Below are 26,673 nucleotides of genomic sequence, written 5' to 3'. Positions count from 1 at the left end.
CCAGTGGCAGAATTAGATAATTCTAATGCTTTATTTTGGGGTAGTGTGGTCGAGCAGTAGGCTTATTTAAGGGTAGTGTTAAGCATTTGTTGTACACACACAGGCAATAAATAAGGAGACTTACTCCAGGCCAATAGATTTTTATATAGAAAAATATATTTTCTTAATTTATTTTTAGAACCACAAGTTCAAGATTTGAAGTAAATACATAAAATGCAAGGTACTCCACACAGGTAAGTTAGGAACTTTGAATTAGAGCAATAACATATACAGTTGTTGTTAAAATGGCAATCGGCTATTTTAAAAGTGGACACTGCAAAAATCAACAGTTCCTGGGGGAGGTGCAAAAATCAACAGTTTCTGGGGGAGGTAAGGATTGGTTAGATTGTGAGGTAAGTAAGACACTTACAAGTCTAAGTTCTTGGGCATAGGCAGCCCACCGTTGGGGGTTCAAGGCAACCCCAAAGTTACCACACCAGCAGCTCAGGGCCGGTCAGGTGCAGAGGTCAAAGAGGTGCCCCAAACACATGGGCGCCTATGGAGAACAGGGGTGCTCCGGTTCCAGTCTGCCAGCAGGTAAGTACCCACGTCCTCGGGTGGCAGACCAGGGGGGGTTTTGTAGAGCACTGGGGGGACACAAGTAGGCACACAAAACACACCCTCAGCGGCACAGGGGTGGCCGGGTGCAGTGTGCAAAGCAGGAGTCTGGTTTTGAATAGGTTTCAATGGAGGGACCCGGGGGTCATTCTAGTGGTGCAGGCACAGCGGGAGGCTTCTCAGGCCAGCCACCACCTGGGCTAGGCTGAGGGTCGTCTGGGGGTCACTCCTGCACTGAGGTTCGGTTCCTTCAGCTCCTGGGGGCTGCGGGTGCAGTGCTTGTTGCAGGTGTTGGGTCCCTTGTTACAGGCAGTCGCGGTCAGGGGGAGCCTCTGTATTCTCTCTGCAGGCGTCTCTGTGGGGGCCCAGGAGGGGTTGTCTCAGGCTACTCACGGGGACGCAGTCCCCCCTGTAGTGTTTGTTCTCTGGATCTCGAGCCGGGGCGTTGGGTGCAGAGTGTGAAGTCTCACGCTTCTGGCGGGAATAGTGAAGTCTTTAAAGTTGAATAAAAGTTGCAAGTTTGTTGCAGGCTGTTGAGCAGAGCTGCTGCTCACAGGAGTTTCTTGGTCCTAGGGGTCAGGGCAGTCCTCTGAGGCTTCAGAGGTCGCTGGTCTCTCGGATGCATCGCTGTTGCAGGTTTCTTTGAGTCAGGAGACAGGCCGGGAGGGCTGGGGCCAAAGCAGTTGTCGTCTTCAGGCTTGTAGGTCAGCAGTCCTCCTTCTTTAGTTCAGGTTGCAGGAATCTGATTTCCTGGGTTCTGGGGTGCCCCTAAATACTAAATTTATGGGAGTATTTAGGTTTGGGAGGGCAGTAGCTAATGGCTACTGTCCTGGAGGGTGGCTACACCCTTTTTGTGCCTCCTCCCTGAGGGGAGGGGGGCACATCCCTAATCCTATTGGGGGAATCCTCCAAAACTAAGATGGAGGATTTCTAAAGGCAGGGGTCATCTCAGCTCAGGGCACCTTAGGGGCTGTCCTGACTGGTTGGTGACTCCTCCTTGTTTTCCTAATTATCTCCTCCAGCCTTGCCGCCAAAAGAGATGGCAGTGGCCCGAGGGGTGGGCATCTCCACTAGCTGGGATGCCCTCGGGCGCTGTAACAAAGGGGGTGAGCCTTTGAGGCTCACCACCAGGTGTTACAGTTCCTGCAGGGGGAGATGTGACGCACCTCCACCCAGTGCAGGCTTTGTTCCTGGCCACAGAGTGACAAAGGCACTCTCCCCATGTGGCCAGCAGCTTGTCTGGTTGTGGCAGGATGGCAGAAAACTGGTCAGCCCCACACTAGAAGTCGGATTGGTATTCTGGGGGCATCTCTAAGATGCCCTCTGGGTGCATTTTACAATAAATTCCACACTGGCATCAGTGTGCATTTATGGTGCTGAGAAGTTTGATACCAAACTTCCCAGATTTCAGTGTAGCCGTTATGGAACTGTGGAGTTTGTGTTTGACAAACTCCCAGACCATTTACTCTTATGGCAACCCTGCACTTACAATGTCCTAAGGTTTTGCTTAGACACTGTAGGGGCATAGTGCTCATGCACATATGCCCTCACCTGTGGTATGATGCACCCTGCCTTAGGGCTGTAAGGCCTGCTAGAGGGTTTACTTAGAGGGTTTACTTAGCTATGCCACAGGCAGTGTGAGGTTGGCATGGCACTCTGAGGGGAGTGCCATGTCGACTTAGTCATTTTCTCCCCACCAGCACACACAAGCTGTGAGGCAGTGTGTATGTGCTGAGTAAGGGGTCCCCAGGGTGGCATAACATAGAGACCTTTCCTGGCATCAGGGCCCTTGGTACTAGGGGTACCAGTTACAAGGGACTTATCGGAGTGCCAAGGCGGTGCCAATTGTGGAAGCAAAGGTACAGTTTAGGGAAAGAACACTGGTGCTGGGGCCTGGTTAGCAGGATCCCAGCACACTTTTAATCAAAACTTAGCATCAGCAAAGGCAAAAAGTCAGGGGGGTAACCAGGGAGGCATTTCCATACAGTGGTATAGTACATATTGCAGCCTATGGTGGGACCCCTTGTCCCCTGGGTACCTAAATAACATATACTAGAAACTTACAAGGGGACTGCAGTATGCCACTTGTGGAGTGCGCAAAAGTCCAGGGTAACCAAATTTGAAGGGAGCGAGCACAATCACTGTGGTACTGGTTAGCAGGATTCCAGTGAAAACAGTCTAAGCACACTGATAGCAGGCAAAAAATAAGGGTAACCAGGCCAAAAAAGAGGGTACTTTCCTACAGTATGTGTGCAAGGTGTCCTCAATACACTCGTTCCTTAGAAGTCCAAGATCTGGTATTGCGTACTTTGGCTTAAAGCAATACGTAGCAAATATGTATGTGCTTTTTTTCGTATGATTCCTGTGGGAGAAGAGAGAAAGTAGATGCTGCAGAGATGTGACCTTAAGTGGCATGCAGGAAGGGAGGGGGGTGAGATGCTGAGCTTTTTTCATTACTTCATCAGTTTAGGAGGTGTGTTCCTATCTGGTAGAATCCGAATTTCAGCGTTCACTAGTTGATAAACTGAATAGTCACATTATGTTAAGATTGTACTTATGCAATCCTTTCTTGACCATTGCTTCAACGCCTAGTAAATACCATACTCTATTCCAGCTGTACATTCCACATGCAGAGTAATATTTGCCTAGTTCTGCCATGCTTTCTCTTTTGATGTCCTGATCAAGCCTCTCTGCAATTCTTATCTGAACAATTGCAAAGCAGTCCTAGATGATATGGTGCCACCTTGGAGAGAGAGCACTGCTTAGGTATTCTCAAGTGGAGAGAGAACAATGTTCTTTAAGCCACTGCGATATTCACTTTCTGTAAATGCCCCTTCCCCAACCTGCGTTTTTCCTGTTTCAGATCAGTTTTCAGATCATTTTTCCGAAGATGAAGTACATGTGCAGCATACCAGAAAAGGGGTTCTTTCCCCTCGAATGCGATCCCCATCAAAGAAAGGTAAGGGCTGGTCCCACTAGAAGGAAGCCTGTGACACTGCATGTAGTGTATTGATATTGTGATGTCTTCCTTTTGATCGAATACTTGAGTAACAAAACTGTTGTGCAGGTATAACTTACTCAAGATCTTAGTGTAGGTGGCAAGTTATGAGCTTTGTGTGGAAGAGAAAGGGTAAGTAACACTTGTTTGTTTTTGCTGCAGTTGTAGTCACCGTGATGGGCTGCAGAGCTGGACAATTGGTCTTGTTTTAAAGTTCTTTAACATGACCATCTGTTGTGCACCTGGCCATGTCAGAGAGAGATTGGTATGAAAAGAGGTGGTATTCGGAGTGCACAACTAAAGTTTTTCTTTTTTCCTGTTGCACCTATTAAATAATACATAGAGAAACAGCACTGGTTTGTCTCCACTGTTTTAGTGATTGGTTATACTGCAAGTCTTTTGTTTAATCCCTTCACTGCCAGGCCTTTTCCCCTCAGTTGCCAGGCCTTATTTTGGCTATTTGGGGCAGTTCGCGCTTAGGCCCTCATAACTTTTTGTCCACATAAGCTACTCACGCCAAATTTGCGTCCTTTTTCCAACATCGTAGGGATTCTAGAGGTACCCAGACTTTGTGGGTTCCCCTCAATGAGACAAAGAAATTACACAAAATACAGTGAACCATTTCGATTTTCTCAAAAAAATAGGTAATAAGGGCTGCAGAAGAAGGCTTGTGTTTTTTTGCCTGAAAAGTGCATCATCAAAGGGTATGCAGTGCTACAATCACCACCTTCCCAGCTTTCAGGAACAGGCGGACTTGAATCAGAAAACCCAATTTTTCAACACAATTTTGGCATTTTACTGGGACATACCCCATTTTTACTATTTTTTGTGCTTTCAGCCTCCTTCCAGTTAGTGACAGAAATTGGTGTGAAACCAATGCTGGATCACAGAAAGCTAACCATTTTCTGAAAAGTAGACAAAATTCAGCAAGGGGTAATTTGTGAAGATCATACAAGGGTTTACTACAGAAAATAACAAATACAAAAAATTGAAATTGAGTTGAAAAAACCCAGCAATTTTTCCAAACGTTTTACTCTAATTTTTCCTGCAATGTCATATTTTTTAAAGCAATATACCGTTAAGTCTGCTGGACTCTTCTGGTTGCAGGAATATATAGGTTCGTCAAGAATCCTAGGTACTCAGAGCCAATAAATGAGCTGCACCTTGCAGTGGGTTTTCATTCTATACCGGGTATACAGCAATTCATTTGCTGAAATATAAAGAGTGAAAAATAGGTATCAAAACTTTTGTTTTTCCAAATGGGCACAAGATAAGGTGTTGAGAAGCAGTGGTTATTTGCACATCTCTGAATTCCGTGGTGCCCATACTAGCATGTGAATTACAGGGCATTTCTCAAATAGATGTCTTTTTTACACACTGTATTACATTTGGAAGGAAAAAATGTAGAGAAAGACACGGGCAATAATTGCTATTCTGTGTTCCCCCAAGTGTCCCGATAAAAATGGTACCTCACTTGCGTGGTTAGGCCTAATGCTCACGACAGGAAGCACAACATGGATACATCTCCTTTTTACATTGAAAATCAGAGCTGTTTTTTGCAAAGTGCCTATCTGTGGATTTTGGCCTCTAGCTCAGCTGGCACCCAGGGAAACCTAGCGAGCCTGCACATTTTTGAAAACTAGACACCTAGGGGAATCCAAGATTGGGTGACTTGTGGGGCTCTCACCAGATTCTGTTACCCAGAATCCTTTGCAAACCTCAATTTGGCTAAAAAAAACACCTTTTCCTCACACTTCGGTGACAAAGTTCTTGGTCCTGCACTCAGCAGCCATGTAGGGAAACCTACCAAACCCAAACATTTCTGACAACTAGACACCCAAGGGAGTCCAGGGAGGTGTGACTTGCGTTGATTCCCCCAGTGTTTTCTTACCCAGAATCCATTGCAAGCCTGAAAATTTGGCAAAAAAAACAACTTTTCCCTCACATTTTGGTGACAGAAAGTTCTGGAACTTAATAGGAGCCACAAATTTCCTTCCACCCAGTGTTCCACCAAGTCTCCCCATAAAAATTAAACCTCACTTGTGTGGGTGGCCCAGGTGCCTGCATGAGAAAAAGGCCAAAAACATGTAGAGATTGAGGGGATAGCACAGCGAGTTGATAAGCCCATATTTTTCTTTCATACCTCTTTAGGTTGACTCTGCTTTGGGGACCCACACAAGTGAGGTATCATTTTACTTGGGAGACTGAGGGGAACGCTGGGTGGTAGGAAAAATTGTGCCGGAGCGGTGACCCTACAAAGAAAAGTAAGGAAAATATGTTTTTTTTAAGCAAATTTTGAGGTTCTCAGAGGAGTCAGAAAATGTTGGGGGATCCAGGCGAGCCACACCTCCCTGGACTTCTTGGGGTGTCTAGTTTTTAAAAAAATGTCTGTGTTTGGTAAGTTTCCCTAGATAAAGGCCACACCTGGGACCAAAAACATAGGTGCCTCTCTGCCCGCCCCCCCCCCCCCCCCCTCCTCCTCATAAAAACACGGGTAGTTTTGCAATATATCATTTGAATGTGTCCACATACTTCTGTGATGTTCCAAAGACTAAAATTGTGAAAAGAAACGCACTTAGGTTATGTTAAAAAGACCCCTTGCCCACCAACCAAGTTGGTGGCATGCTTCATCATCCAGGTCCCACCCGAGACACCTAGCGTGTCATGGGTGTGCAGTACGCCTGATTACAGCGTAGCAGGTTTTGTCATTTTTACCACACATACTGGTTGGATTTGGCACGAGGGTAAGTGATGGTTCAGTAGATAAAAAAGTTTAAAGAAGAGATTTAACAAAAGTAAAATGCACTGTTAATAACTGAAAGGCCAAAAAACTGAACCAATGACTCGCAGCTCGTGAGCTGTATAGCTGCGTCAAGACACCAACCGCTTTACAGTCCATTCACACACCTTTCATACAAGACATACACAAGACCATTCACGCCACCAGCCGTAGGCCCAGCACACGACAACACTCGCATCAACGGACAGCACCATTCAAGGGCCCATCACTTACAAACGCCCACATGCCTTATACAGCAATCATACCAGCTGATGGGAGTGTGTGGACTGGCGTTTTGCTGGCACCGCCAGCCAAGGGTCACCCCATGCACACCGCCAGCCACGGGTCACCCCATGCACACCGCCAGCCAAGCTCCACCCCATGCAACACAGACAGCCAAGCGCCACCCCACGCACACCACCATCAGTTTGTTTTTGTTTTTGAAACTACAAACACAAAAGCTCAAACTAAATACATGACAGTAATGCCAACAGTGAAACTGACCATATGAAAATATATAATGGCAGTTTACCCTCACGGTAGTTCCCAGTAGTTCTTCTGTGTGTGGTAACTCCTGAAACAGCCTGCCACAGACAGCCCAGGCTTTGAAGGACAGTCCGGGCAGTACATCTGGCTTTCCATCCAGATACCTGGTCGGGCACAAACTACATTTCTTAGCGGGAATGTCTTTTTTGGGAGTGGGAGGAAACTGATCAGGAAAGTGATGATCTTTCAATCTAGCCACTTCCTCCACAACTGCTACTCTAGGAACTCTTGGATGATCCACCATAACAAGGCTCTCTATCACTGACTCCTGAAATGTAACTTATTTCATCCTTGACTCAGGGGAACAATCTTTAAACACAATAAAAGCATTATAATTTGCCAGATTGAACAAATGGACAGCCAACTACTTGTACCACATGTACGACTTACGAACAGCAGTGTAGGGTTCTAACCTCTGATCTACTCTATCAACACCACTCATGTGCTTATTGTAATCTAAAATGCACAGAGGTTTGCACACTTCAACAACTTGACCCCAAACAGCCACAGGTGAAGTACTCATCATGGTTGGTGTAGGAAGTTGGCTCTGTATATATTATCTCAAAGTAAGAGATAGTGTGCAGAGAGTCCAAGGGTTCCCCTTAGAGGTAAGTTAGTGGCAACATTAGATAATTCTAATGCTCTATTTTGTGGTAGTGTGGTCGAACCGTAGGCTTATCAGAGGGTAGTGTTAAGCATTTGTTGTACACACAGTCAATAAATGAGGAACACACACTCAAAGACTTAACTCCAGGCCAATAGTTTATATATAGAAAAATATATTTTCTTAATTTATTTTTAGAACCACAAGTTCAAGATTTGAAGTAAATACATAAAATGCAAGGAACTCCACACAGGTAAGTTAGGAACCTTGAATTAGAGCAATAGCATACACAGTTTTAGTAAAAATGGCAATAAGCTATTTTAAAAGTGGAAACTGCAAAAATCAACAGTTCCTGGGGGAGGTAAGTAATGGTTCGTTTATCAGGTAAGTAAGACACTTACAAGTCTAAGTTCCTGGGCATAGGCAGCCCACCGTTGGGGGTTCAAGGCAACCCCAAAGTTAACACATCAGCAGCTCAGGGCCGGTCAGGTGCAGAGGTGAAAGAGGTGCCCAAAACACATATGCGTCAATGAAGAACAGGGGTGCTCCGGTTCCAGTCTGCCTACAGGTAAGAACCTGCGTCTTCGGAGGGCAGACCAGGGGGGTTTTGTAGAGTAGTGGGGGGACACAAGTAGGCACACAAAACACACCCTCAGTGGCACAGGGGTGGCTGCGTGCAGTGTGCAAAGCAGGCGTCGGGTTTGTAATTGAAATCAATGTAGGGACCTGGGAGGAGGTGGGTGGGGGGGTCACTCTAGCAATGCAGGCAGGGCACAGGGGGGCTTCTCGGGCCAGCCACCATCTGAGCTAGGCAGAGGTCACCTGAGGGTCACTCCTGCACTGAGGTTCGGTTCCTTCAGGTCCTGGGGGCAGCGGGTGCAGTGCTTGGTCCAGGCGTCGGGTTCCTTGTTACAGGCAGTTGCGGTCAGGGAGAGCCTCTGGATTCTCTCTGCAGGCGTCGCTGTGGGGGTCCAGGGGGGACGCCTCTGGCTACTCATGAGGTCGCAGTCGCCTGAGAGTCCTCCCTGTGGTGTTGGTTCTCTGGAGTTTGAGCCGGGGGCATCGGGTGCAGATGGTGAAGTCTCACGCTTCCGGCGGGAATAGTGAGTTCTTTAAAAGTTGCTTCTTTGTTGCAAAGATGTTGCTGTTGTTGAGCGGAGCCTGTGCTCACGGGAGTTTCTTGGTCCTTTGGTTCAGGGCAGTCCTCTGAGGTTTCAGAGGTTGCTGGTCCCTGGTTTGATGCGTCGCTGTTGCAGTTTTCTTCGAGTCAGGAGACAGGCCGGTAGGGCTGGGGCCAAAGCAGTTGTCACCGTCGTCTGTGCAGGGCTTTCAGGTCAGCAGCCCTTCTTGTTTCAGGTTGCAGGAATCTGATTTCCTGGGTTCTTGGGTGCCCCTAAATACTACATTTAGGGATGTGTTTCAGGTCTGGGGAGTAGTAGCCAATGGTGTATTTTTACAGTAAATCCCACACTGGCATCAATGTGCATTTATTGTGCTGAGAAGACATAAAGGCTACACTGAATACTGGGAAGTTTGGTATCAAACTTCTCAGGATAATAAACCCACACCGATGCCAGTGTTGGATTTATTAAAAAATGCACACAGAGGGCATCTTAGAGATGCCCCCTTTATTTTACCCAATTGTTCAGTGCAGGACTGACTAGTCTGTGCCAGCCTGCTGCTGAGAGACGAGTTTCTGACCCCATGTGGTGAAATAGGCATAGAAAGCAATGGAAAACAGTGCAAATGCAAACAGACAGTGACTCTAGGGGGGAGCCAAAGCCAGATAATAAAAACAAATGGAATGCAAATACAGGACCCCCATCTAGGTAAGTGGAATGTGTAGAGGGGAGCTGGGAGTACTACAAAACCACAGAGGTAAGTAACCAGCCTGCCACTGAGACGAGTTTCTGCCCCACTGGGGTGGGACCTTTCTGCTCTCTGAGGACAGAAACAAAAGCCTGCTCTGGGTGGAGGTGCTTCACACCTCCCACCTGCAGGAACTGTAACACCTAGCAGTGAGCCTCAAAGGCTCAGGCTTCGTGTTACAATGCCCCAGGGCACTCCAGCCAGTGGAGATGCCCGCCCCCTGGACACAGCCCCCACTTTTGGCGGTAAGTCCAGAGGAGATAATGAGAAAAACAAGGAGGAGTCACCCATCAGTCAGGACAGCCCCTAAGGTGCCCTGAGCAGAGGTGACCCCTGCCTTTAGAAATCCTCCATCTTGGTTTTGGAGGATTCCCCCAATAGGAATAGGGATGTCCTTTACCCCCCCCACCCCCCCCTCGCCTCAGGGAGGAGGCACAAAGAGGGTGTAGCCACCCTCAAGGACAGTAGCCAATGGCTACTGCCCTCCCACCCCTAAATTCAGTATTAAGGGGTTCCCCAGAACCGAGGAAGATAGATTCCTGCAACCTGAAGACGAAGAAGGACTGCTGACCTGAAGCCCTGCAGAGAAGATGGAGAAGACATCAACTGCTCTGGCCTCAGCCCTACCGGCCTGTATCCCCACTGCGAGAAAAACTGCAGCAGTGACGCATTCCCCAGGGTCCAGAGACCTCTGAAGCCTCAGAGGACTACCCTGCATCTAAAAAGGACCAAGAACCTTTGGAGGGTGACCCTTACCCAAGGGGTCACCCCCCCACCCAAAAAAAACCCAAATAACACATCCCTGGTGCCATTGTGGCTTCAAACCCCCCCACATCCCTCCTTCTCCTCCTCCTCTTTCTTCTTCATCATCATCAATCATCATCCACCACCACCACTTGGGGGGGGGGGGGGGGGGTGACCGTTGCCCAAGGGCCCCACACAAAAAAAAAAAAAAAAAACACACACACACATCCCTGGTGCCATCGTGGCTTCTATGCCCCTGCTCCCACACAGAAAAAACACACATGCATACAAAACAAAATCACTGGTGCCTAGTGGGCACGCATTGAGGGAAAGGAAAACTGATGCTTATTTTGAAGTTTTCCCCCCCACCCCCTATCCCGATCAGAGGAGAAACGTACCTTCTTTTCCCACAACGCGCTTGAAGCAAATGGCTTCTAGCGCGTCGGGCGGCCTCTAATGATGTCAGTGCGCTATCACACGCTGACGTCATTAGATGGGTGTAGGAAGTTGGCTCTGTATGTGCTATTTCAAAGTAAGGAATAGCATGCACAGAGTCCAAGGGTTCCCCTTAGAGGTAAAATAGTGGTAAAAATAGATAATACTAATGCTCTATTTTGTGGTAGTGTGGTCGAGCAGTAGGCTTATCCAAGGAGTAGTGTTAAGCATTTGTTGTACATACACATAGACAATAAATGAGGTACACACACTCAGAGACAAATCCAGCCAATAGGTTTTTATATAGAAAAATATCTTTTCTTAGTTTATTTTAAGAACCACAGGTTCAAATTCTACATGTAATAGCTCATTTGAAAGGTATTGCAGGTAAGTACTTTAGGAACTTCAAATCATCAAAATTGCATGTATACTTTTCAAGTTATTGACAAATAGCTGTTTTAAAAGTGGACACTTAGTGCAATTTTCACAGTTCCTAGGGGAGGTAAGTTTTGATTAGTTTTACCAGGTAAGTAAGACACTTACAGGGTTCAGTTCTTGGTCCAAGGTAGCCCACCGTTGGGGGTTCAGAGCAACCCCAAAGTCACCACACCAGCAGCTCAGGGCCGGTCAGGTGCAGAGTTCAAAGTGGTGCCCAAAACACATAGGCTAGAATGGAGAGAAGGGGGTGCCCCGGTTCCGGTCTGCTTGCAGGTAAGTACCCGCGTCTTCGGAGGGCAGACCAGGGGGGTTTTGTAGGGCACCGGGGGGACACAAGTCCACACAGAAATTTCACCCTCAGCAGCGCGGGGGCGGCCGGGTGCAGTGTAGGAACAGGCGTCGGGGTCGCAATGTTAGTCTATGAGAGATCTCGGGATCTCTTCAGCGCTGCAGGCAGGCAAGGGGGGGATTCCTCGGGGAAACCTCCACTTGGGCAAGGGAGAGGGACTCCTGGGGGTCACTTCTCCAGTGAAAGTCTGGTCCTTCAGGTCCTGGGGGCTGCGGGTGCAGGGTCTCTCCCAGGCGTCGGGACTTTAGGTTCAAAGAGTCGCGGTCAGGGGAAGCCTCGGGATTCCCTCTGCAGGCGGCGCTGTGGGGGCTCAGGGGGGACAGGTTTTGGTACTCACAGTATCAGAGTAGTCCTGGGGTCCCTCCTGAGGTGTTGGATCGCCACCAGCCGAGTCGGGGTCGCCGGGTGCAGTGTTGCAAGTCTCACGCTTCTTGCGGGGAGCTGGCAGGGTTCTTTAAAGCTGCTGGAAACAAAGTTGCAGCTTTTCTTGGAGCAGGTCCGCTGTCCTCGGGAGTTTCTTGTCTTTTCGAAGCAGGGGCAGTCCTCAGAGGATGTCGAGGTCGCTGGTCCCTTTGGAAGGCGTCGCTGGAGCAGGATCTTTGGAAGGCAGGAGACAGGCCGGTGAGTTTCTGGAGCCAAGGCAGTTGTCGTCTTCTGGTCTTCCGCTGCAGGGGTTTTCAGCTGGGCAGTCCTTCTTCTTGTAGTTGCAGGAATCTAATTTTCTAGGGTTCAGGGTAGCCCTTAAATACTAAATTTAAGGGCGTGTTTAGGTCTGGGGGGTTAGTAGCCAATGGCTACTAGCCCTGAGGGTGGGTACACCCTCTTTGTGCCTCCTCCCAAGGGGAGGGGGTCACAATCCTAACCCTATTGGGGGAATCCTCCATCTGCAAGATGGAGGATTTCTAAAAGTTAGTCACTTCAGCTCAGGACACCTTAGGGGCTGTCCTGACTGGCCAGTGACTCCTCCTTGTTGCTTTCTTTGTTCCCTCCAGCCTTGCCGCCAAAAGTGGGGGCCGTGGCCGGAGGGGGCGGGCAACTCCACTAAGCTGGAGTGCCCTGCTGGGCTGTGACAAAGGGGTGAGCCTTTGAGGCTCACCGCCAGGTGTCACAGCTCCTGCCTGGGGGAGGTGTTAGCATCTCCACCCAGTGCAGGCTTTGTTACTGGCCTCAGAGTGACAAAGGCACTCTCCCCATGGGGCCAGCAACATGTCTCTGGTGTGGCAGGCTGCTGGAACTAGTCAGCCTACACAGACAGTCGGTTAAGTTTCAGGGGGCACCTCTAAGGTGCCCTCTGTGGTGTATTTTACAATAAAATGTACACTGGCATCAGTGTGCATTTATTGTGCTGAGAAGTTTGATACCAAACTTCCCAGTTTTCAGTGTAGCCATTATGGTGCTGTGGAGTTCGTGTAAAACAGACTCCCAGACCATATACTCTTATGGCTACCCTGCACTTACAATGTCTAAGGTTTTGCTTAGACACTGTAGGGGCACAGTGCTCATGCACTGGTACCCTCACCTATGGTATAGTGCACCCTGCCTTAGGGCTGTAAGGCCTGCTAGAGGGGTGTCTTACCTATACTGCATAGGCAGTGAGAGGCTGGCATGGCACCCTGAGGGGAGTGCCATGTCGACTTACTCATTTTGTTCTCACTAGCACACACAGGCTTGTAAGCAGTGTGTCTGTGCTGAGTGAGGGGTCTCTAGGGTGGCATAAGACATGCTGCAGCCCTTAGAGACCTTTCTTGGCATCAGGGCCCTTGGTACTAGAAGTACCAGTTACAAGGGACTTATCTGAATGCCAGGGTGTGCCAATTGTGGATACAATGGTACATTTTAGGTGAAGGAACACTGGTGCTGGGGCCTGGTTAGCAGGGTCCCAGCACACTTCTCAGTCAAGTCAGCATCAGTATCAGGCAAAAAGTGGGGGGTAACTGCAACAGGGAGCCATTTCTTTACACAAGCCCCCCCCAGCCCACAGGCCAGGAGACTCAGCCCAAGCTGGGAGAGTCTTCCTAGTCTGTCAGGCGAGGAAGAGTAGGAGAAATAGGCTGGTTAGTTGCAGGGCCTACTCTGCCTTACATCCTTCTGTTCAGGTCATTCCCTTTGGGGAACTGACCTACTTCCACAGTGATAGGACCTAGTCTGAATTGCCTCTTGTCTGCCTCTTCAATGTCTCCACCCATTCTTTCTATTTTGGTCTTAGAGGTATCCACCTCTGCTAACCTTATCTTGGCCAGGGTTACCCCTAGCTTACCCAGAGAGGTTACCCAGAGCTGGAGTAACCCCACCATGACCAATAGGGTCAGGGGGCCTAACTTGCTATTTGGCATGGGGTCAGACCACCATGCTAAGGATAGTGCAGCCATAAAGGCTAACACCCAGCAGAGGCCACTGACAGCTGTCAGTGCCCAGAACCACACCTTTAGCTCTTCACCTAAAAGGGAAGGGGCTAAGTTACAGGCCTCTTTGGGTTCAGGTTGCCTGTCTGCTGTATTAGAGTGGGGGGTTACCACATCTTGTAGTAAACACCCTTCTTCCACTCTTTCTTCTGTTAGCTGAGGAGCCACCCACTCAGGTTTAACAGTTGCCTGACTAGCCAGGACTTCTTGTGGGTCAGGTTGGACTTTATCAGGGCCATTTTTGGAGTTCTCCCCTACTGGAGCAGAATCTCCTTGGCTTGCTGTAACCTTGGCTAAAGGTTGTCCACCCTTCCTACTCTGTTTTCTTTTCTTCTTCTTCTGGGGCCTGCTTGCATTTACTGCAGAGGCAGGACTTCCAGAATCCTTGGGAGAGGACTGGCACTGGACCAGTTCCTCTCTTGGGCTCTGACTAACCTCTGGGTAGTCATTTCCAAGGAGACAATCAAGGGGGAGGTCTGTACTGACTACTACCCTTCTCCAGCTAAGAGTGCCACCCACTTCTATGGGTACTAAAGCCACAGGCCTCTTAGTGACCCTGTCTAGGCTAACTCTTACCCTGGCAGTCTCACCTGGGATGTACTGGTTTGAGAGCACCAGCCTGTCATGCACAATAGTGTGACTGGCACAAGTGTCTCTCAGGGCAGTGGTTGGGATTCCATTCACCAGTAGGTGGTGGAAGTGTCTACTTCCCTCTGGAATCTCCAACTCACCTGTTGGGCCCTGTTTCCAGTTGAAGGCTATGAAGACCTCCTCATCTGAGGAGTCATCTCCCATGGCTACACTGGTTACCCCTGGAATTTTGTTCTGGGGTTTGTTTTTGGGACAAGAAGTGTCCTTGGTGTGGTGCCCAGACTGTTTACAGTTGTGGCACCATGCCTTAGTGGCATCCCAGTTCTTACCCTGGTACCCACCTTTGTTTTGGGTTGTGTCTTGGGGCCCACCCACCTGTTCTGGTTTTTGGGGGCCTACAGAGGACTCTTTTTCTTTGTTTCTAGTGTCACCCACTTTCTCCTGGGGAGTTTTTGTAACCCCTTTCTTTTGGTCACCCCCAGTGGAAGTTTTGGTTACCCTAGTCTTGACCCAGTGGTCTGCCTTCTTTCCCAATTCTTGGGGAGAAATTGGACCTAGGTCTACCAGATACTGATGCAACTTTTCATTGAAGCAGTTACTTAAAATGTGTTCTTTCATAAACAAATTATAAAGCCCAACATAGTCACACACTTCATTTCCAGTTAACCAACCATCTAGTGTTTTTACTGAGTAGTCTACAAAATCAACCCAGGTCTGGCTCGAGGATTTTTGAGCCCCCCTGAACCTAATTCTATACTCCTCAGTGGAGAATCCAAAGCCCTCAATCAGGGTACCCTTCATGAGGTCATAAGATTCTGCATCTTTTCCAGAGAGTGTGAGGAGTCTATCCCTACACTTTCCAGTGAACATTTCCCAAAGGAGAGCACCCCAGTGAGATCTGTTCACTTTTCTGGTTACACAAGCCCTCTCAAAAGCTGTGAACCATTTGGTGATGTCATCACCATCTTCATATTTTGTTACAATCCCTTTGGGGATTTTTAGGATGTCAGGAGAATCTCTGACCCTATTTAAGTTGCTGCCACCATTGATGGGACCTAGGCCCATCTCTTTTCTTTCCCTTTCTATGGCTAGGAGCTGCTTTTCCAAAGCCAATCTTTTGGCCATCCTGGCTAACTGGATGTCCTCTTCACTGGGGTTATCCTCAGTGATTTCAGAGGTGTTGGTCTCTCCTGTGAGGGAACCAGCATCTCTGACTATTATTTTTGGAGTCAGGGTTTGAGGGACCCTGTTCTCCCTAGATAGGACTGGTAGGGGGGAATTGTCCTCCAAGTCACTATCCTCTTCCTCTGAGTTGCCACCCTCAGAGGGGTTGGCCTTTTCAAACTCTGCCAAAAGCTCCTGGAGCTGTATTTTGGTAGGTTTGGGGCCCATTGTTATTTTCTTTATTTTACAGAGTGACCTTAGCTCCCTCATCTTAAGATGGAGGTAAGGTGTGGTGTCGAGTTCCACCACAGTCACATCTGTGCTAGACATTTTGCTTCTAAAAGTTGGAATACTTTTTAAGAATCTACAACTGGTTCTAGAATCTAATTCAAACTTTTACAAACTTTTAAACTCTAAAAGAAATGCTAAACAGGATCTAACACAAGGCCCTAGCAGGTCTTTTAAGAATTTAGAAAACTTTTCAAATTGCAAAAATCAATTTCTAATGACAATTTTGGAATTTGTCGTGTGATCAGGTATTGGCTGAGTAGTCCAGCAAATGCAAAGTCTTGTACCCCACCGCTGATCCACCAATGTAGGAAGTTGGCTCTGTATGTGCTATTTCAAAGTAAGGAATAGCATGCACAGAGTCCAAGGGTTCCCCTTAGAGGTAAAATAGTGGTAAAAATAGATAATACTAATGCTCTATTTTGTGGTAGTGTGGTCGAGCAGTAGGCTTATCCAAGGAGTAGTGTTAAGCATTTGTTGTACATACACATAGACAATAAATGAGGTACACACACTCAGAGACAAATCCAGCCAATAGGTTTTTATATAGAAAAATATCTTTTCTTAGTTTATTTTAAGAACCACAGGTTCAAATTCTACATGTAATAGCTCATTTGAAAGGTATTGCAGGTAAGTACTTTAGGAACTTCAAATCATCAAAATTGCATGTATACTTTTCAAGTTATTGACAAATAGCTGTTTTAAAAGTGGACACTTAGTGCAATTTTCACAGTTCCTAGGGGAGGTAAGTTTTGATTAGTTTTACCAGGTAAGTAAGACACTTACAGGGTTCAGTTCTTGGTCCAAGGTAGCCCACCGTTGGGGGTTCAGAGCAACCCCAAAGTCACCACACCAGCAGCTCAGGGCCGGTCAGGTGCAGAGTTCAAAGTGGTGCCCAAAACACATAGGCTAGAATGGAGAGAAGGGGGTGCCCCGGTTCCGGTCTGCTTGCAGGTAAGTACCCGCGTCTTCGGAGGGCAGACCAGGGGGGTTTTGTAGGGCACCGGGGGGACACAAGTCCACACAGAAATTTCACCCTCAGCAGCGCGGGGGCGGCCGGGTGCAGTGTAGGAACAGGCGTCGGGGTCGCAATGTTAGTCTATGAGAGATCTCGGGATCTCTTCAGCGCTGCAGGCAGGCAAGGGGGGGATTCCTCGGGGAAACCTCCACTTGGGCAAGGGAGAGGGACTCCTGGGGGTCACTTCTCCAGTGAAAGTCTGGTCCTTCAGGTCCTGGGGGCTGCGGGTGCAGGGTCTCTCCCAGGCGTCGGGACTTTAGGTTCAAAGAGTCGCGGTCAGGGGAAGCCTCGGGATTCCCTCTGCAGGCGGCGCTGTGGGGGCTCAGGGGGGACAGGTTTTGGTACTCACAGTATCAGAGTAGTCCTGGGGTCCCTCCTGAGGTGTTGGATCGCCACCAGCCGAGTCGGGGTCGCCGGGTGCAGTGTTGCAAGTCTCACGCTTCTTGCGGGGAGCTGGCAGGGTTCTTTAAAGCTGCTGGAAACAAAGTTGCAGCTTTTCTTGGAGCAGGTCCGCTGTCCTCGGGAGTTTCTTGTCTTTTCGAAGCAGGGGCAGTCCTCAGAGGATGTCGAGGTCGCTGGTCCCTTTGGAAGGCGTCGCTGGAGCAGGATCTTTGGAAGGCAGGAGACAGGCCGGTGAGTTTCTGGAGCCAAGGCAGTTGTCGTCTTCTGGTCTTCCGCTGCAGGGGTTTTCAGCTGGGCAGTCCTTCTTCTTGTAGTTGCAGGAATCTAATTTTCTAGGGTTCAGGGTAGCCCTTAAATACTAAATTTAAGGGCGTGTTTAGGTCTGGGGGGTTAGTAGCCAATGGCTACTAGCCCTGAGGGTGGGTACACCCTCTTTGTGCCTCCTCCCAAGGGGAGGGGGTCACAATCCTAACCCTATTGGGGGAATCCTCCATCTGCAAGATGGAGGATTTCTAAAAGTTAGTCACTTCAGCTCAGGACACCTTAGGGGCTGTCCTGACTGGCCAGTGACTCCTCCTTGTTGCTTTCTTTGTTCCCTCCAGCCTTGCCGCCAAAAGTGGGGGCCGTGGCCGGAGGGGGCGGGCAACTCCACTAAGCTGGAGTGCCCTGCTGGGCTGTGACAAAGGGGTGAGCCTTTGAGGCTCACCGCCAGGTGTCACAGCTCCTGCCTGGGGGAGGTGTTAGCATCTCCACCCAGTGCAGGCTTTGTTACTGGCCTCAGAGTGACAAAGGCACTCTCCCCATGGGGCCAGCAACATGTCTCTGGTGTGGCAGGCTGCTGGAACTAGTCAGCCTACACAGACAGTCGGTTAAGTTTCAGGGGGCACCTCTAAGGTGCCCTCTGTGGTGTATTTTACAATAAAATGTACACTGGCATCAGTGTGCATTTATTGTGCTGAGAAGTTTGATACCAAACTTCCCAGTTTTCAGTGTAGCCATTATGGTGCTGTGGAGTTCGTGTAAAACAGACTCCCAGACCATATACTCTTATGGCTACCCTGCACTTACAATGTCTAAGGTTTTGCTTAGACACTGTAGGGGCACAGTGCTCATGCACTGGTACCCTCACCTATGGTATAGTGCACCCTGCCTTAGGGCTGTAAGGCCTGCTAGAGGGGTGTCTTACCTATACTGCATAGGCAGTGAGAGGCTGGCATGGCACCCTGAGGGGAGTGCCATGTCGACTTACTCATTTTGTTCTCACTAGCACACACAGGCTTGTAAGCAGTGTGTCTGTGCTGAGTGAGGGGTCTCTAGGGTGGCATAAGACATGCTGCAGCCCTTAGAGACCTTTCTTGGCATCAGGGCCCTTGGTACTAGAAGTACCAGTTACAAGGGACTTATCTGAATGCCAGGGTGTGCCAATTGTGGATACAATGGTACATTTTAGGTGAAGGAACACTGGTGCTGGGGCCTGGTTAGCAGGGTCCCAGCACACTTCTCAGTCAAGTCAGCATCAGTATCAGGCAAAAAGTGGGGGGTAACTGCAACAGGGAGCCATTTCTTTACAATGGGGTTGAGGAGGCGGGAGTGGAAGGGGAAGCGATGCCCCTTCCAGTCCTGCTCGGGGGAGTAGGGGAGGAGGCCCTTGGGCCGGGAGAGCCAGCGCTTTCCCCGAGGGCTGGGTGCAGGACGTAACAGTTACATCCTGGGTACCGGAGCGGTGCTGCCCAGGACGTAACAATTACGTACCAGGCATCCGAGGGGTTAATCCGAACTATGAATGAAACCACAGCTGATGAGTTGTGCTTCTTATTTGTATTTTTTCCACATTTGTTGTATTGTTAGTCACTGTTGAAAAAATAACAAATTTGAAAAGTGATTGTCTCATCGGCTCTTTGGATTCCAGTTTCCAAGGAGTCCTGCGAGAGAGAGCAGAGGACATACTGTAAATAAATTGTTTTATGTTCTATTTGTACCAAGCTATATTCTGAATCATAGGCGTAAGCCAACTTGTACAGAGCTGACCTTCAGTTACGTATACAGTCCCTCATTTGTGGAATCTGTTACAGTAGAGGAATTGAAGTGCAGAGATTTGCTTCCATAAAAGCACCTAGCGTAGCATATAACTTTTGCAACTGGAACACAATTAGTGGAAAATGGATCAAGGCTCACAGAATGTTCACACTTAGAAACCTTAGTCTTTAGATGGGTGAGGGTAGGGTGTTACATTTAAGTGTTTGAGGAGTAACATGACTGTTCAAAGCTTTACTTTTTACAGTATTTGTAGACAATACAAATATTCTGAAAAATTGCTCAACACATGGTATGCTTGTATAAATATCAGTACAGAATACTAGCGCGAACCTCGAATAGGTATAATGTGTTACGTGAAGAAAAAAAAGATTGAGAGCAGTTGTGAAGCAGAGTAAGAGTTCAAGGCTTGGATGAACCAGGATTGCTGTGCTTTTGCAGACAGTTAATCTGAGACATTAACAACTAAACAACTATCTTGAAAGCTTGTCGTGTGATCCTACCAATGTGCATTTCCATAAGTTCTTTCAGATTTTTCAAGGCGTTGCTTGTGTAGCACTGACTTACTTGAACTATTCCAGTGTTGTGAACTATTCCAGTGTTGTACATTCTTTTGTTGTGCTTGAATGACAATTAAGCAATGAGCAAAAGACTTAGACATCTGAAGCCCTTAAATCTGCCTGATCTGTCCTACTCTCCAGGTGGCAGCATAAACGTTGGAATAAGAAGTATGCGTCAAAGCAAGCCAAAAAATCTGACTGAGCATGCAAACCCGTTGGGCAGTGGTGAGTATTCCTAAATGTCCGGCTGACAGTAGTGGAGCTATGACATTTCTCCCTATGCTTCATTTGTTGCCCAGCATGATATGATTGAGCTGCAGACTGTTGACCATAACTATAGAAGCAAAACCAACGCAGCTCTAAGCATTCTTTGCTATACCTGTGAAAAGATTCCTGTTTTGGTGACTTAAACTTAAACCACTGCATAAGCTAAAGGGTCTTTTCAGCTGGACTATCCCGAACCACTTTGTATCTTTAATTGTTTAAGCATAACTGTTCACTGTTACCTTGTACTGGCTAAAGACCATAGTTCTGTGCTTTGCCACTTGCAAGGGTGGCAGCATGAGCCTGGGGCAGGTCACAGGTGAGAGAAAGGGACACTTGTATCTACATCATGGAGCTTAGCAATAGTGAGTGAATTCAATGCCCCTAGTTACACACATTTTGTGTCCTAATGTGAAACAAAATTCTTGAGCTACCGGGGAAGGTGGTTCAGGAGTTTTGTTTCTGTGTGGTGACCTCCTCCCCATTCTTGATTTCTTCATGGGAAAGGATTTCCAGAATACTTGTGTTCAGAAATGCAGCCACTAAACTGATATATTTGACATACCCCAAGCTAGGTGAGTTGTCACCATTCTAATCATATGCAGAGCTTCTGCTTAGTGAGAATGGCCTGCCTTTAGCTGGAAGTGCACACTCATCCCCAGAGGGCATCCAAGGCATAGGAACTGCAGTTGGTTCTCCGAAGTTTGTGTTGTTGTTCCTCTATAGCAGGGTTCTTCAAACTGGGGGGCGGGCCCCCCTAGGGGGGTCTCAAATGATCCCGGGGCGGGGGGGATGAATGGGGGCGCCAGGCTCTGGCCAAAAGAAAGATTATGCATATAATAGTGCTTTGTTTAAAGAAGAAATATGTTTATTGCACTTGTAAAAAAGGTAACAGAACTTAACTGCAATGTTTAAATAAGTCTAGACTTATTTAAACATTGCTAACTTAATAGAATAGTTGTGAAAAATTCTGAGGGGGGCCCGATCTATTTTTTTTCCACTGGGAGGGGCTCGGCATTAGCAAGTTTGAAGACCACTGCTCTATAGTGTGGGTCTTTGTGTCCGTCTCATTCTTCAGTCTGTGACTTTGTGTACATTCCATTCAGTTTTTTTTTTTGTACTGTCTGGATGTGTTGCACCACACTGTGACTCTTGTGTTGCTCCACAGTGTGACTCTCATCACTCTAAACTGTTATTCTGATCCTGTGATGTGACACTTAATACTCTGTGTACATTTTGCTCCAGCTTTATGTAAATGCTGCAACATACCCTTGTATTTGTGTGTATTTCCCAACAATTTCCTTCTCTATGCGGTGCACCATAATATGTGCATATGCTGTGTGAGCTAATTAAGGTATGCCTTCTTTCTCTTTTGGCTTTTGTGATGGCTCTCCTTAGGAACCTCACCATCTGTCTGCACTGCTGCAGTGCCAAAGCAGGGCCTCCCAAAGATTGAAAAGAATATCCGGTCTGTGATGAGAACTGTGACCTTATCCTCCAACCCAGGTAACAATGGCCACACATAGTGTGCTGTTTTCTGTATTGCAGGATATGCCACAAGATAGAGGCTTGGATAACAGACTAGCATAGCACAATCCATGTTGTGTGTATGTTCATTCACTGGGTGAAAATGTCAGTTAAAACATATTGTTTTAAACAAACAAAACCACGGACATTTGTCAAGTAACTATCACTCGCGCCCTTGACATGCTCCTTCCAGTATTGCTTAAAATAAAAAGTACTCCCTGCAACCCCCACAATAGCATAAACGTGCTTGTTGGAGCCCCTACCACTTCTAGGAGCATTACCAAACTATAACAAGAGAAGTTTTAAAAGCCCTTGAAGGACATTATGGGGCGCTCCTTGCAATGAATAAGTGGCTCCTTAAGTTCTTCCTTTGTATTTAAAAATATATATATATTTATTTTGGGGGGTGGGGTGTCCCGGTGCCTGCCCGGGACACTCATATGTTTACTTTTCTTTTGTTAGGTGTTCCAGGGGAGCCACCATTGTGTGAGCCAGCAAATTAAAAAAATAATTGTTGGGTGGGGGGTTGGGGTGTACCTTTTGAGGCCCCCCCCCCTCCCTCACCAAGCGCTGCACCCCCTAGTGGTGTATTATTATTTTTTATGGGGAGGTAGACTCCTGTTTCTGAGCCTTCACAGACCCTAGAGGCCTCATTTCCCCCTCCCCCGCCTAATGTGGGTACCCCAGTGCCACATGGGGAACCTAAAAATGAACACGTTTTGGGCCTGGTTGCAGTGGAAGGTGTTTTTTCTCCACTCCTGGTAAGAACAACCTCCGTTTCACTGCCTGCAAGAATGCAGACAGGGAAAGAAATGGGTTTTGTTGCCTGGCAGCATTATTTTTACTGCTCACACCAGGTGACAGTGCACTTCTGTTTTCTACCCCCCACCCCCACTCACGGACAGGGAAACTGTGTCCTTGGAGTGTTCTGCCCATGACCCGTCGTCATCATGACTGATGATGCTCCTGCTGCACCTCGTGGATAGCAAAGGAGAGTAGCTGTGTTCTGCTCATGGAGAAGTTGTGTCCAGCCATAGCCAGAGACTCCAAGTGTCAGTTGGCTGACCCCCCTGTTCGCAGCACAGGGTCACACCAGTTAAGGAAGCCTGCTGGGGCTGGTTGGTAACCCAAATCTTCAATATAAATAGCAGTTCAGACAAGCACCTAAAATAGAAGTTTGCAGAATCGCAGCTGCTTTTGTTTTGTCACTTGAACTCTGGTTTCTACTTTCTTTTCTGGTGTCGTACTAGAGTAATCCATGCTGTAGGATAAACCTTGGCATTCCCCTGGAACCGGACTCCTCACAAGGGTGGGCCCACATGGCTGTGGAAGAGTTTTTCCCACAAAACAAAAATTTGTGAATCTGAATTGGTTTATAATTTTCATGCTGGCGGAATAAAATGCCTTCAGAGCCATTCTCCAACTGATCACATTTTAAAGAAATTGGAGTGCTATTTGAGGGAGGTAGATAACCCACCTCAGGTAATAACCACAAGCCTTATTACAGAGAATGACTAAAGTCACCAAATTAACCTGAGATCAACTCCCTGGTACCTATGGCATAGAGCAGGCAATGTGTAAAGTATTTATGCAGTACTCAAACAGTAATGAAGTCGGAATGCAAAGCAATAACAATCCTAATGTGAATTAGAAAAATAGAGTTAAAATTAATAAACAAAATGATACAAAAATGACACAAACTGAAAAAGGGTAACCAGAGAATTGAATTTAAAGAATTTTAAGGAATAGTGTCAAGAAGCACAAAGTGGCAGTGACAGTCAATGGTCACAGTAGAACAGGACCTATGTGCAGGTTGCAGATGACTGCGATAGAGCATGGGTTTGATACACCAACTAGGTTCAGCCTGGGCGAAAGATTTTTCCTTATTACTTTAGTCCCAGTCTATCATAAGAGTATGCCAAGTTTGGTATTAATCTGTCAATAGGGTCAAAACAATATGTACTAATTAAAAGAATGCCTTTTCAATGGAAAGCGCACCTGGCCCATTTTACAGCAGTGTTTACCGCTCTTCAATAAATAAATATGTATAAAACATGCACAAGTATGTACCGAATAGTTTGAATCTGCTTCTTATAAGGACCTTTCTGAAGCATTCTCTGCTTCTACTTTCTTAGCCACCAATAGCCCTTCTGCCCCTCATAAGCACTTTAACATCTCTTTCTGATCCAGGTCTCCAGTAATTGTAGTAGTATAGAGTTGAGGATTAGCAGTTGTAGCATGTTGTACATTCTTTTGTGTTCATTCTTATTCCACCTGTTTAAATTTGAGAGCACTTTAAAAAGATTCCCTACTTATTTTTACGTTGTTGTGCGTCGGTGAAAGGTTACTTTTTATAGTTTATAATTTGAAGAAGGTTTTCCTAGCTGCTGAAGCTTTTCATTGGCTCTGTGATTTGGTGACCTTAGATGGAAAAGTTGTGGGATCAATATTGTTGCCCTTTTAGACAATATTATGTAATAGGACTGTATTTGGGTTGACTCTGGGAACTTCAAAACGTGTCAGGTCTTTTATTACAGGACATATGCACACTTCTGTGCTGGGTCCGGTTAGTTGGGACCAAGAGCTTGGAATAAAAGAATACAATGTAACAGTCTTGCTCGGAGGTATCTTTCTTTTAGAGGGGGCAGATTTAATATTGGCTCAGTATGAACTGTTAAGCCCTGCAGTTAACCTTCTCTTAGAACTCTTGCAGCTAAATTTACTGTTCTCTGCACAATTTACCATTGGTGTTGCCATCCTCAATAAAAGACCGGGAAAAGGGTCAAGACTGATTTGCATATGGCTGGGTCTGAACTGCGGTGGCATGGTGATCAAAAAAACTATAGATTAAACCTAAATCTGTGACTTGGGGTGAGTGTTTGAAAAGTTTCAGCACTCCGCCCATCAACCTTTTGTGTTGCTAAAGTTAGTCTCAGTAAAGGGAACTCACTAAATGCTTAGATCAAGTGTGAATCAGTGGGTGTATGGGGGTTTCTTGCTGTCTGAGTGTGGGGATCTCCTGTTTCCGAAATGCATGCATGCATGAATTTATTTTCTTCCCAGGTTGTCTTCCTGCACTCTACAAACGACTGGAGTAGGTTATTGTTGAATGTATGACTGCAATATTTTCTCATACTCTTCCACTTTAAGCAAAGAAAGCAACTGTCTTTTTATAGATTGCAAGAGTTCTCAGTGAAAATACCCAAGCCTCGACATTTAGACTACCTCATTGTTCCAGAAATGTAATATTGTTTTTGTTATACTTGCTAATGATCTATGACACCATCTCTTCTGATGAATGCTTTTGCCTTCAGATCCCTGTAGAACAATTTCAGGCGTCAGGCTGGATCTAGAAACCTCTAAGATCTCACGTTGCCTGTAGGCGACACTGGCTTCATATCAGCGCTAGAAGTGGCGTCAGGTGATGTCATCAACTCCATATATCGGCCGATTGGTGCAACAATGTCCATTCACTTTTCTTTTTTTTTCCCCCCTAGTCTTCACAGATTCAGGGCTTTCTTTATCAGGAGATTTTTTCCTCACAAAAATATCTGATAGTGCAGTACAATGTCTCCTAAAAAATCTGGGGTTAAACCGTTTAGGGACTGTGAGGGGTAGTTGTCAATCAGGTACCGCCTCTTTCTCCCTGTCTGACGAGGCATTACTTTGGACATGTGGGCCACCTTGCCATAATGCAACATGAAGTGGCAATTCTTCCTCAGAGTGGGGTACTCAGTGGAGTTAGTGCCCAAACTGTAAAAATGACAAGGATGCTATGCATGTTACTTCCTGGTGGCCAAGAAGGATGGCTGTTTACATTAACATGTACTTCAGGGGAAGCTGAAGGTCTTCCTCAAAGCTGAAAATGCTGACCCCCCTCCTCAAGCACTACTGATGTTTGAACGTAGATACTGGATGGTGTAATTCGACCTGCATGATGTGTACTTAAACAAACATCCTTATTCTGCGGTCATATCAGAGGTACTTGCAGTTTTTGGTGGTTTCTTCTACACTACCAATTTATGGTACTACCCTATGTCCTGACATTGACGCATCAAGTCTTGGCAGTTTTGGTGGCCCTTCTCAAAGGATCAGGCATCCCAATATTTCATATCTGGATGACTAGCTGAACAAAGCTGGTTTGCCAAAAGCACTGTCGTGCCATCTGCAGTCAACCGCATCTCTGCGTTTTGACCTGGGCTTTTCAATCAACAAAGCCTAATCTCACCCATCGACCCTCCCAACAACTCCATTTCATAGGGTTGGTACTGCACACCACCCTTTTCCATGCCTTTTCTTCCTTGCTTAGGATCAGAGACATCCAAGAAATGATTCCATCTTTTAAGCAAGGCACAAAACTTCCAGTCCCGAGAGTACTATGATTTCTAGGGCTGTTGGCTTTCGACATTTTCCTAGTTACGCACATTTGTTGGCATTTGAGGGTCCTGCAAAGGTGCCTACTGTGCAGAGAAAACCTGTCGGAATCCATTGTTATCTCCCCCAGCGTTGCAGCGGAAGCAGCTTAGTAGAGGAATGAGGCAGACCTGAGCTGCAGGGTGGCCTTCACGTCCGTGCCCCCACCCTCCCACCATGACTGTGGTAGTGATGGATATCTCCACTTTGAGGGGGGATCCCATCTGGAGATCAGAGGCTACTGGTGTCTGGAAGAACAGGGTTTTCACATCAGCCTGCTATAACGTCAGGAGATTCAGCTGGCGCGCCCCTTCCTCCCCTCCGTTGAACGTCAGTCTGCCCAGATCTTGACGGACAACATGACAGTGATATGATAAGCCAACAAGCAAGAGGAAGTAGGTTGTTACCTCCTTTACCTGGAAGGGTTGAGTGTGGTCATGGCACCCTGCCAGGGAAGTGACTCACTGCCAAGGGATATGACTTGTCGCCAGTTACCTAGCCTGAATGTCAGAGGTGGCAACCTGAGGTAATCTTATCTTGCCAACCACGAGACCCAACTTGTAACGGAAATAGTTCAGGGCATCTTCGCTTCGAGGTACACTGCCCAGGTCGACTTGTTTGTGTCCTTGTAAAATACTCAGTGCAGGCAGT

The 26,673-nt window shown here is 47.2% G+C and overlaps 1 protein-coding gene across 10 annotated transcripts in view; it reads left to right on the top strand.

The window, feature by feature from the left end:
- The window catches only part of LOC138299844 (zinc finger CCCH domain-containing protein 11A-like), a 273,758-nt gene that overhangs the window by 81,641 nt on the left and 165,444 nt on the right, over positions 1-26,673 (top strand). For 5 of the 10 annotated variants that reach the window (XM_069238464.1, XM_069238454.1, XM_069238456.1 and 2 more), the window contains exons 8-10: positions 3,461-3,556; positions 19,960-20,043; positions 21,481-21,588. In XM_069238464.1, the coding sequence (XP_069094565.1) occupies positions 3,461-3,556; positions 19,960-20,043; positions 21,481-21,588 (288 nt within the window). The remainder of the gene's footprint in view (positions 1-3,460; positions 3,557-19,959; positions 20,044-21,480; positions 21,589-26,673) is intronic. The other 5 variants (XM_069238458.1, XM_069238460.1, XM_069238459.1 and 2 more) reach the window with 3 other exon arrangements.

This window comes from Pleurodeles waltl, chromosome 6, assembly GCF_031143425.1.
Source record: "Pleurodeles waltl isolate 20211129_DDA chromosome 6, aPleWal1.hap1.20221129, whole genome shotgun sequence".
Taxonomy (NCBI): Eukaryota; Metazoa; Chordata; class Amphibia; order Caudata; family Salamandridae; genus Pleurodeles; species Pleurodeles waltl.
The sequence above is the reverse complement of the archived record's forward strand: the minus strand, read 5'-3'. Positions and strand labels throughout refer to the sequence as shown.